Genomic DNA, 12,099 nt, shown 5'->3' on the forward strand with positions numbered 1-12,099 from the left:
TAGAGAGTCCGATGTGGGGCTCGATCCCAGGACCCTGAGATCATGACCTGAGGTGAAGGCAAAGGCTTAACCCACTGAGCCACCAAGTGCCCCTACTCTCCCTCCATTTTGTTTTTATATCACAATGTCCATATTTTGTGTGTCCCTCAAATAATTACCGTGGTTATAATGATTTTTTCTACTTTTGTTTTTTAATCTCATACTAGTTTTATAAGTGATCATTCCCACTTCTTTTCTATATATATACACCAGTGAAATTTATACTTTCATCTGTTTTCTTGTTACTAATTAGTGCCTCCTTCATTTTAACTTAAAGAAGTCCCTTTAACATTTCTTGTTAGGCTAGTCAAATAGTGATGAACTCCTTTAGCTTTTGCTTGCCTGGAAAACTCTTCATCTCTCCTTCAATTTTGAAGGATATTGTTCCTGGGTAGAATATTCTTGGTTGGCAGGTTTTTTTTCCTTTTAGCACTTTGAATAGATCATGCCACTTCCTCTGGCCTATAAAACTTCTACTGAGAAATCTGATAGTTTTATTGAGGGGGGGGTTCCCCCTTGTATGTAACAAGTTGTTTTTCTCTTATTGCTTTTAATATTCTTTTGATTATAAGGTCTTGATATAGGTCTCTTTGGGTTACTCTTATATGGCTCTCTGGATCTGGATGTCTGCCTTCTACCCCACAGATTGTCTTTTAATTTTTTTAGGTCACAGCCTGGTCAAGAGGAGATTTTAAAATTCTCCAGTGGATTTTAATGCATGATCAAGGTTGAGAACCACTGCTTTAAACCCACTCAGTCAGAAAGAGCTGTCTGAGCAAAACCTCCCCATGGCAGTCAGCCCAGGTTTGGCTAAGAGTGCCATACTCACCTGCAATACTTGAGAGGAGTCCCCGAAAACTCACTGCCATCAGACTCAGGCTCAGATCGGTTCTCAAAGTCAGAAATTCGAAACACAGATAAGCTGGCATTTACATAGCCAACCATGCACCTAAAAGAGAAAAAATTCTATAATTAGTTCTCTGATCACCTCTACATCCAATTCCTAGAAGCTCTTCCTAGAAGCTCTTGCACTTGTAAATGCCTTTAGCTTTGTCATAAGCACTCAAGTTAGGATATACTAAAAAACCCTGGGTATGTGGAATCAGGAACAAGTCATTCTTTTATTCCATTCTTCTTGTTCAGAATCATCATCCAGAACATCACTACAATGAGCAACTAAAATGGCACTACTTCTGGGGAGATGTCCTAATCCCACCAGGAAAAGACTCATTCCCTCTTCTGTATGGTGCTGCTGTACCTAACTGCACCATTAGAATACAGTTTGTGCTTGAGGTGCCTGCATGCATGGAGGTCTTCTCCTTTAGTTTTTGGAGCAGAGCAGGTGTCATAAGTATTTTTATGTTTTGTGTAGTGTAGGAATCCACTAAATATCAAATTCAACTGATTTCATTTGAAGAAAACTAAAGTATCAGAGATTCTATTAAGGTCTTAAGAATGGACCAGGAATAAAATTATTACCTACATATCCCACACCTAATAAGCTTCTTGAGGACACATCTTCTATTCTGTACGAGGAATCAGTATATTACAATACTAAAAACTTGGGTTTGAGGGTCAAACTGTATCTCTTCTGCTTTCTAGCTATGCAAATTTGGCAAGTTATGTAACTTTATTAAACAACAGAAGTGCCTACCTCATAGGGTCATTGTGGGGATTAAATGAAACGATACATGTAAAGTGAGTGATAGAGTGTATAGCATATAGCAAGATCTTAATTAAATGTGAGTGGCTACTATTAATTTTATTTCTTATACCTTGCAGAAGGTCAATAAATAATTATTGATTTAATGAATAAATCATAGCTTTTAAATTCTCTTCATTAACTTGTCTGGCATGATTATTCCAAGCTGCTGGGCACCAAACCAAAATGATAACACACAGGTAGTTCTGAGAGGACGTAAGTTCTGTGTGTTGTCTTGATCAAGACAAATCACTGAGGTTTTATCAGGGCCTTAAAAAAATGAACCAAGCAGAAGGACCCATTTGTCAAGTCACTCATGGGTGAAACACATGGTCAGTGGGTGTGTAATATGCCTTAATCCAACTGGCCGCAGGTCTCCCATACCACTCCTTAGAAGAGTAATTTGGAATAATGTCTCCCTCGTCTTTGAACTACCTAGAACATGACATGAAAGCAAATGAGTGCTTTGATGATTATTAGCTATCATAGAGAGGGAAACAGTTTTTGTGAACTATAGAATATAGCAGAGTCTTCTCAGGAGCCAAACAGTGAGAGACAAAAGGTGCTCTGGAAACTTGCAGAAAACAGGCCCAACATTGAAATGAAATAGTCACAAGCCTCCTGCACTCTTTCTTACTACCCAAAGCAGCCCTGCAGTTTTATTGAGATTAAAGCTGTGGCTTAATGACTGCTCTGTCCAAAAACTCAACTGAGGAAAAATCTAAATTTAAGTAAAATATCAGTCTCATGGACAACACTCTCCTTTCAAAATAAAGAGGATGTATCTTTGAACTATTTATTAAGCATATTCATGCAATGTCAGTTATAAATCCAGCTTGAAAATGTGTATTTGGGGGGCGCCTGGGTGGCTCAGTGGGTTAAAGCCTCTGCCTTCGGCTCAGGTCATGATCCCAGGGTCCTGGGATCGAGCCCCGCATCGGGCTCTCTGCTCAGCAGGGAGCCTGCTTCCTCCTCACTCTCTGCCTGCCTCTCTGCCTGCTTGTGATATCTGTCTGTCAAATAAATAAATAAATAAATAAAACCTTTAAAAAAAAAAAAAGAAAATGTGAATTTGGTTCTGTGATCCTATGTACAAAGCATCACACATGGACATAGGACATGTATACACAGTTATTGGCTGCATAAGTCTTCCTTCCATATCCTTTCCATAATCAGGGAAGCAGAGGGACTGCTAATACTGAACTGCCTGGGCATTTCTCAAAACCTTTTCACTGTGGTAGAATCTTAGCTATTGCCCACAATAAATAGTTAAGGTAGTCACAATTCAGGGAAATGAGATTTCTCACAGTTCCCTGTATGAAGTTCAGGTAAGGGCATTCATGTGTCAATGTGGAGGCCATAGACAGCAGCAGATCCCATGTCTCCCTATCTGCTGGCAGGAGATCACCATACCCTCAATGTGGCACACCACCAGCTCCAAGTTAGAGGAAAGTTGAAGCTATATTGATGATCAGGCAGTAAGAGATAGAAAAAACTATCATACAAAGGAAGGGTTTCTGTAAATATAAAACAAGTTAATTTTCTTAAGGGGCCGGTAGATGGCCTCCGAAGGCATTTCCAAGAAAGCAGATTCAGAAAATATGTTATGTAAGGATACTATTGTTTGAATTAGGATGCATGCCTTTTCCAAGGAACTTCTGTAAAGACCATATTCATTGAGAATTCTGGTTTTAAAACCATTCATGACTTACTGTTTTAATCCTTTACTCTAAGAAAAAAAGTGAACTAGTGATCATTACTAGTCAGTTTTAAGGGAAAGAATAGAACGTGAAGTTGACTTTTGAGTTTGTAGATTCCAGATCAGACTTACTGTGGAGTGTCGTTGAATTTTGCTATTAAATTTGTCTTTGAGATTTTAGATCTAGATCATTCACAAAGAGAATGGGATAGGGCTCAAATGAAAAAGCTAGAAAATAAGATCTGGTTTATGCATTTAAAGTCAAATGTGCCTTAGATAATAAACGACAAATTTATAAACTTATCTATAGATAATTAGGCTAATGAGATAAGGACAGAAGAAAGTGGACTCCTGACTTACTGCAATATAAATGCCAGACATTATGAAAAAAGAAAGATTAAATCTCTGTACAGTCAGCTTTATGTTTTTAAATACAATTTTAATTGGTTATGCTGTTGATCTATTGATTAGATTATAATTTACAAAAATACATTACTTTAAGATATTTGTGGTTCATTCTGTGACAGTTTGAGCATCGTGTCCTTGATCAAGTCTTTAAGTCCTTAAGATTTCACTATTTCTACATGAAAACCAGCTTTGATTTAGATCACTAAATCAGATATCTATCTCACAGTAGTCCTAAAGCCTGCACATATTCTTAGAGAATGTTCCCCAACTCTAGCCTGGTAACAGTAATTGGTTTATTAAAATGTTCAGTGGATGGGGGGCTCAAAATGATTTTTTGGTGCTATCTGAAAAATAATTTTAATTTATTGATTAAAACTATTCTGTCAACCAGAGTTAAGTTTCATAGTATACACCTTCAATTTTACTTCATAATTTGTCTCCTGATGCATATCCAAAGTTGATTTTAGTTCTCTAAGTGCTTTTCTAGAGGGCAAATGTGACGATTTCCTGAAAGAGGAAGTCACTTTATTTTGCAAACAGTGAACAATCTGAGCATGGGCATTGGTTCAGGAATCTACCTAGGCAGGCTGCAGCCAAAAAGAACTGTCTTAAGAAGACAGATGAAACACTTAAAAATTTCCTGTGTACCCACTGTGTGGAGAACACTGCCTCAACTCACAGTATTCCTCCCATGTTCAGATCTGGCTGGACAACGAGAAAATCTTCCCATCTATGCCACTAAAGATGCTTTCACTGAGCACTCACGAGAGTATGGAGATACACTCAGGAATGGCTGACACATCCTTTCATAGGGATAGAGGCATGTGAACTGAGTCACTCTGGACATATGCATGAAATTCTCATCTTTAGAGTAACCAGGGAAAACTGGAAAAACAGAAGGAGGTACTGAGGTACTCTGGAGTTTTGGAGGTTGGTTTGGTTGGAACACTTTTGATTTAGAGTCAGCCTCAATTGAAAAAGGGCATTTCTATGGGTGAATTAAATAATAATAAGTATAATTTGACTATGAACATGCTAACTCAAAAGCCTGTAACATTCTAAAATTTGACAATGCTGCTCCTCTATGAGTTCATTTCTAAAGCATTTCCGAATTGGAAAAACAACAACAACAACAACAACAACAAACAAACCTTAAAAAGGATAATAAAGTAGCTGGTGGGGCAGAACATAAGATTCATGAAGAAACTTATACCAAAGCAACTACTTGCAAACAAGAAAAATGACCAATGGATTAGAAGATAGAAGGTAGGTCTATAAATATTCAAGGTGGCAGAAGGCTCTTACATGAAAGATGATATATAAAAATTAGCCCAGGGGAACCCAATAAACCTAAATCAAGGAGACTCTTAGGTCTCCATGAAGATTGTGTTAAATCTAATAAGCTGTCAACATTCTAAAGTTTTGATTCACTATCAACTGCACATAAATGTTCCCATATTATTTTCAGGTTTTGTGTTTCCCCCACAAACCAAAACAGGTTTCATTACATTTGTGGTCCAGGAAGAATTTAAATGACCACTGGGACTTAAACCCCCAGGGAATCTTCTCCTGTTGGATAAGCTAGATAAACATTATGTGGCAATGGCCCCCAGGGCTGTGTGGTTCAGGATGAGGAGCACTGTATGAGTCTAGGCTTTGCCTTCATGTGGCTTCCATCAGTTACTCCACCTTGTGATTCTGGATTTAACCTCTCAGTCTCTTTCTGCTCTTCAAATGCACGTCCCAGTCCTGGGGTTGTTTGGGGAATCAAATGCAAAACAAATGGGAAAGTGGTTTAAACAAAGGCAAGATTTTCTAGGCTCAGTCAAACAGAGAATGTTGGCAACAGTTAAAATTAGAAAGACTACATGAGTAATATAGTATGTCTTGAAGTCTCTTAAAATGGGATGGTTCACTTGAAGTTGCTAGATAATTAGTGTCTAATGGCCACTTGGTTATTATAGTAAAAAAGCTTTATAGAAGCCTCTTCCAATAGCTGGATTGTAAGCTTTACTACTTTCAACCATCCATGCCTTAGAGCAGTTAAGTAGGATTAATAATGAAATTGGACCTAAGCCAGGGGTACATGAATTTGGTTGACTTGATTTGGTAGCACTTTATTCCTTAGAGCTAATCTAACTACAGTAGTTATATGGATTAGTTTCATTCTGACTGGCAAACCAGGAAGCAGGGCTGCCTGTGCAAGTAGTCATAGCCCATGTGGGATGATTTCTGGGACATTGAAAAGTCTCCCAAAACATACTCTACTCTGACTTACAGACATATAAATTCCACAATTAGAACTAGACTATTTTTACTTTAGCCAAAGAAGAATTTTTTCTCCTTTAAAAAGGATATAGAAATGAAATCTAGGGGATGTGTTATAATTTTGCCTGGACTTTACCTGACCAGAAATACCCAGAAAGCCATGACTTTTGGGGATCACTTAGGTGATGCCACAGAATTGAATTTGCCTGAGGTAATATGTACCTTGGTCAGGTCAAAGCCAGGAAAGAATCATTCAGTTACTTATTCCACAAATATTTATTGAGTACCTACAGAATACTTATCACATGGTTGCACATTTCTGGTGCAGAATTTGTAGAGTCTCCATATGATGTCACAAGAGGAATCAGATTGTAACTGTCCTCTTACAAACTTATAAAAATGGCATAACTGTATACTATATCATGTGCTACTTGTTTTGGCTTACACAATTAGCATACTTTACATTTCTGAATTCATAGTGGGCAGGGATTAGGGGTAGGGGAAATGATTAATTCCACCTAAAATTTACCTGTATTGAGCCCCATCTCTTCAGTCGATCAGGTTGTGTTTTCCTTGGCTGCAAGTGTCCTCCTAACTTCACCTCCCCCACTACTGTCCTTCTCATCCTGGGATGCTCCAATGCAGAAGCTTTTGACTGAGTGTACCAGCATCACACAGTGCATAGGAAATGGGGATTTCATGATAGTTTTATGACAAACTTACTTTTGTCCAGCTTCTCCTTGGCCTGCACAAGGTCCATACTTATAAGCATACACCAAGCGAGGGATAAAGTCAGATGTTATCGCTATGACAAATGCATTTGTAATAACCGAGAGAATTCCAATGCCTTCAAGAATTCCATACCAAATTCCTATTCAAAGAGAAGTGTTATATTAGTTCCAGACACAACAGTAGGAATAAAAGTATGAAAACAACTGGGGTAACTCATTTCAATAGTCCTTTCCATGGGTCCATTCAAATTCCTAAATACACTTGTCACCAAGAGTAAGAATTTGTACTTGCAAACAATAAGATGAGCACTTCTACTGTCAAGCCACTACGAGAATGGGAGCTCCTGAAGGGTGCTGACATCTGGGTGGGCCCAGTGCCTCTTGCACTGACCTAGGATAGTTGCTCACTGAATGTGGTTTCTTTCATATGGAGGTTAGAGACTACTGTGAGCCATGTACATCTATATTCAATTTTCTTCCATATATACTGAATGCCTCCTGGTTCTGTTCTAAGCATTTGATACAGAAGTAAATAAAAGATCATCTCGGGCGCCTGGGTGGCTCAGTGGGTTAGGCTGCTGCCTTTGGCTCAGGTCATGATCTCAGGGTCCTGGGATCGAGTCCCGCGTTGGGCTTTCTGCTCAGCTCTCTCTCTCTACTTGTGATCTCTCTCTGTCAAATAAATAAAATCTTTAAAAAAAAAAAAAAAGATCATCTCTGATCTCAGGCAGTGCTCAAGAGGCTGCATTTGATTAGACTCAGCCTCTCCTGTCAAAGACCAAAAGCCACCTCTGTCTTTAGAAAGAGTGGATTATGCTTTATGTGACTCAGGGAAATATTTGGGCAAAATAAAGCAAATGGAAGATTACTTTAAAAAGGAAATAAGCGATAATAAATCAAAATTCTAGATTCCAAGTTCAAATAACAAAATTGAAAATCTATTTAAGCACAAATTCTCTAGTATTAGAAATCATAAATTTCCAAATAGGCACCTTTACTTCTTGTCTCATTTATTTAAAGCTAACATAATTATTCTTTTGCAAGAATAAGTTAAGTCATCTTACATGGAAACCATAAGTAGAAATCTAGATGATGTTTATTTTTACTTTATCCACCATATGGATAATATCTTTAAAACATTTCAAATCCAACTTACCTATGTCTTTGGCCCTTGAAGCTAAAGGTCGCCTCCACTGTGTGACAAATTTGTAGGCATCAAGTCGAATTTCAATTATGTTATTCAGTAAGGCCAGAAGTGGTGCTAGGGGAAAAGCTGCCACAAAGATAGTTGTGAATCCAAATTGAAGAACTAGAGAAGAAAAAATGAAAAAGAACAGAGTCTTGGTTTTCCATTACTATTTTCAAAAGGATAATAATCTGAAAGTGTCCTTGTCTTCACCCATATTTTTTCCAATATAGAAGCCCAGGAAACATCTCTTTCACAATGATGGCCAGGATGCTGGAAAAAGAGGCATTACCTGGACCTGGAAGGAATGACATCCTAGGAGCAATGATCATATTTAGGATCCAGATCTTGTTTTCTAAGTACCATTGTTTAATAAAAGGTACACAGCTCCTTGAAAAAATGTTTGATTCCAGAGCCATGGCAGGAAAATACAAGGGAAGGTTGGAATATCTCATAATGCCAGAAAGTTAGGAAGTCCTTGAAATGGAATGGGGAGCATATCAGTAGGACACAGGACAAACCTGAAGGAGCTACCAATGGCAAAAGTGGGAACAATATATACAACAAAATAAATGATAGTATTGCATTAAATCTAAAGACTAAATATCTAATATACTAATATAAAGTTGATATAAATAACAATAAATGGGGGAGAAGGGATAGCTCCTCCCTATGGTAGAATTTTAATTAATAAATTAGAAAATAAATGCATAAAAATAAATATAAAAGAAATGATAAAGATATAAAATCACTGTTGGTCAAAAACAGCACAGTAATTATTAGTCAAGAACCACCAAAGAATGCTAAAGTTAATGGGATTATAGTTAAAAAAATAGGACATTTGTATATTCTCAAAGTATCTCCCTATGTGAGAGTAATTACAGAGAAAAAAACATATTTTTGGGGGGGGAACCATTATCTTTACAGTGGAAAAACCTGGTAGTCAATATTACTTGTAATAAGACATATTGACATCTCATGTCCCTGTTATGATAATACTGAGCATGCATCATTTTTGTGGTGATCTTGCCAAAAAGGCATAACCTCAACCTAATCATGAGAAAACATTAGATAAACCCAAATTGAAGGACGTTCTACTGAACTCTAAGCCAGTACTCTTCAAGTGTATCAAGATCATGCAAAACAAAGAACTGTCCTAGATTGGAAGAAACTTAAGGAGATACAACATTTAAATGCAATGTTGGATCCAGGATGGGTCATGGACAAGAAAAAGTTAAAAAAAAACCCTGGTAATATTAATACAAGGTTTGTGATTAGTTAATAGTGTATTAATGGTTATTTTCTGGTTTCAATAAATATATAACATATTAGGGGAAATAAGGTGACAAGTATAGGGGAACTCTATTATTTTTGCAACTTTGCAAAATAAAATGTTAAAAACAAACTCAAACAAACAAACAAAAAGGCAGTCCCTGATACAAAGCAACCAGAGAGCATAATTGAAAATTTAAAAATACAATTTATTGGGTATTGTGGACTGCAAAAAAGTACTTGGCTAAATGAATGGCTGTATAGTTTGTTTTTGCTTTTTTAGACTATTTTAGAAACTAATAATGACTAACACTTATATACCATTTCTATGTAATAGCCACTGTTCTAATTACTTCACATATATTAGCTCATTTAGTTTTCATAATAACCCTATTGTATTGGCATTATTATTACCCTTACTTTACGGGTGAGGAAACGGAGGCACTAAGAGGTCAAATAACTTGCTTGACACGGGAGTTCAGATGCTCCTGTTCTAACTGACTTCTCTTTGTCAGATTTTCACCTCCTTCCCCCATCTCACTGCTGTCAATATTGGTTAAAGCCCATAAAGAATCATCAATCTTCTCTCTATTCTGAACATTTCAAAAGGTTCTCATTGCCTATAGACTAAATCCCAAACTTTCCACTGTGCCATTCAAGGATCTTCCAAGCCTCATGTCCAAACATACCTCAGGCCTAGCCAGGTTTCCCAAGCAATCTCTACTTTGGCCACACCAAACTTCTGGTTTTATGGAATCATATACTTAGCATTTTTACTCATACTCTGGTGAAGTTCTATTCTTCCTTCAAGCCTAAACTCAGTGTGGCCTCTGCTAGAACTTCTCATAATTGTAATTAACTATTGCTTCCTTAGTAGTTTCTACAACTCTGCTTATATTGGAGAACTTATTTTGTCTTAATTTTATGGCTCTTTCCCTGTATGGTACTGACTCTTATGTTTCAGTCTTTGATCCATTTTGAGTTAATTTTCGTGAGTAATGTAAGACAGGGGTTCAATTTAATTTTTCTGCATGTGTTTATCCAGTTTTTTCTAACACCGTTTGTTGAAGAGACTATCCTTTCCCCATTAAGTTATTCTTGGTTCTCTTGTTGAATATTAGTTGACCAAACAGGAAGGTATTTAATTCTGGATTTTCTATTATATTCCATTGTTTATGTGTATTATTTTACTCCAGTAAGATACTGTTTTTGTTAATACAGATTTATAATACAGTTTGAAATCAGAACATGTGATATTTCCAGCTTTGTTCTTTTTCCTCAGGACTGTGTTGGCTATTTGAATTCTTCTGTGGTTCCATACAGATTTCAGGGTTTTTTTCTTTTATTTTTTTTGTTAAAGATTTTATTTCTTTGAGGGGGGCAGGGCATAAGCAGGCAGAAGGTTAGAGGAAGAGAGAGAAGCACACTCCTCGCTGAGTGGGGAACCCAAGACGGGACTTCATAACAGGCCCAAGATCATGACCTGAACTGAAGGCAGCTGCTTAAATGATGAAGGCACCCAGGCTCCCTGGTTTTTTGTTTTCTTTTGTTTTGTTTTGTCTGTTTTTTGGTTTTTGTTCTGTTTCTGTGAAGAATGCTATTAGTATTTTAATGGGGATTGCATTGACTCTGCAGATGGCTTAGGGTAGTATGAACATTTTAACAGTAATTCTTCCAATCCATGAACAGAGGATGGGTCTCTCCATTTGTGTCTTTTCAGTTTCATTCAGCAAAGTCTTATAGGTTTCACTGTACAGATCTTCCGCTTTCTTTGTTAATTTTATTCCTAGGTGTATATTTTGATGCTATTCTAGGTGGGGTAGCTTTCTTTCTCTTTCAGATGTTTCATTCTTAGTGTACAGTACATCCTACAACTTTACTGAAATTGTTGACTAGTGCATAAATGTTTTTTAATTGACTCTTTTTGAGATTTCCTGAATATAAAATCATTTCATCTGCAAATCGTGACAATTTTACTTCTTTTCTGATTTGGATGTCTTTTTTCTGTTCTGCCTAGTTGTTTTAATTGGGAATTCTGGTACTATATTGAATAAGAGTAGGTAGAGTAAGCATCCTTGTCTTTTTCTTGATCTTAGTGGAAAAGGTTTTAATTTTTTTCCACGGAAAAATGCGTTTATCATATGTGGGCTTTTAAAATTCCTTTTGAGGAATTTTATAATTAAAAGAAGTCATGTTTTATCAAATGCATTCTCTGAATCTATTGAGATTATCATATGATTTTTATCTCTTGTTCTACTAATGTATTACATTCGACTTGCCTATTTTCAACCAGCTTACATCTCAGGGATTAATCCCATTTGGTTACAGTGTTTGAATTCAGGAAGACACTAAAATAATTAGTTTACTCATATTTTATTGAGAATTTTTGCATTTATATTCATCTAGGATATTTGTTTATACTTTTCTTTTAGTATCCTTAACTGGCTTTGGTATAAAGGTAATTCTGGCCTTGTGGTGTTTCCTCTTCTTCTGTTTTTTGGAATAGTTTGAGAAGGATTTGTATTAATTCTTTTTTAAATGTTTGGTAGAAGTCACCAGTGAAGCCATATGGTCTCAGGTTCACTGTGGTGGGGTATTTTTTATTACTGACTTAATCTCTTTGTCTGTGGTCTGTTCAGACTTTCTATTCCTTCCTGATGCACTCTTCTGGGTTGTCTGTTTTTAGAAATTTATCCATTTCTTCTAAGTTATCTAATTTGTTGACATGTGATTATTCATTATAGCCTCTTATACCATTTCTGTAATATCCATTGTATTATCTCCTTTTTCATTT

General features: G+C 36.6%; 1 protein-coding gene across 3 annotated transcripts in view; it reads right to left on the reverse strand.

The window, feature by feature from the left end:
• Window positions 1-12,099, reverse strand: part of ANO4 (anoctamin 4) — a gene marked incomplete at both ends in the record, with an annotated part of 455,955 nt that overhangs the window by 10,882 nt on the left and 432,974 nt on the right. For all 3 annotated transcript variants that reach the window (XM_080810130.1, XM_080810131.1, XM_080810132.1), the window contains 3 exons: window positions 869-988; window positions 6,840-6,987; window positions 8,004-8,156. In XM_080810130.1, coding sequence (XP_080666256.1) covers window positions 869-988; window positions 6,840-6,987; window positions 8,004-8,156 — 421 coding nt within the window. The remainder of the gene's footprint in view (window positions 1-868; window positions 989-6,839; window positions 6,988-8,003; window positions 8,157-12,099) is intronic.

This window comes from Martes martes, assembly GCF_963455335.1.
Source record: "Martes martes genome assembly, chromosome: 8".
NCBI lineage: Eukaryota > Metazoa > Chordata > Mammalia > Carnivora > Mustelidae > Martes > Martes martes.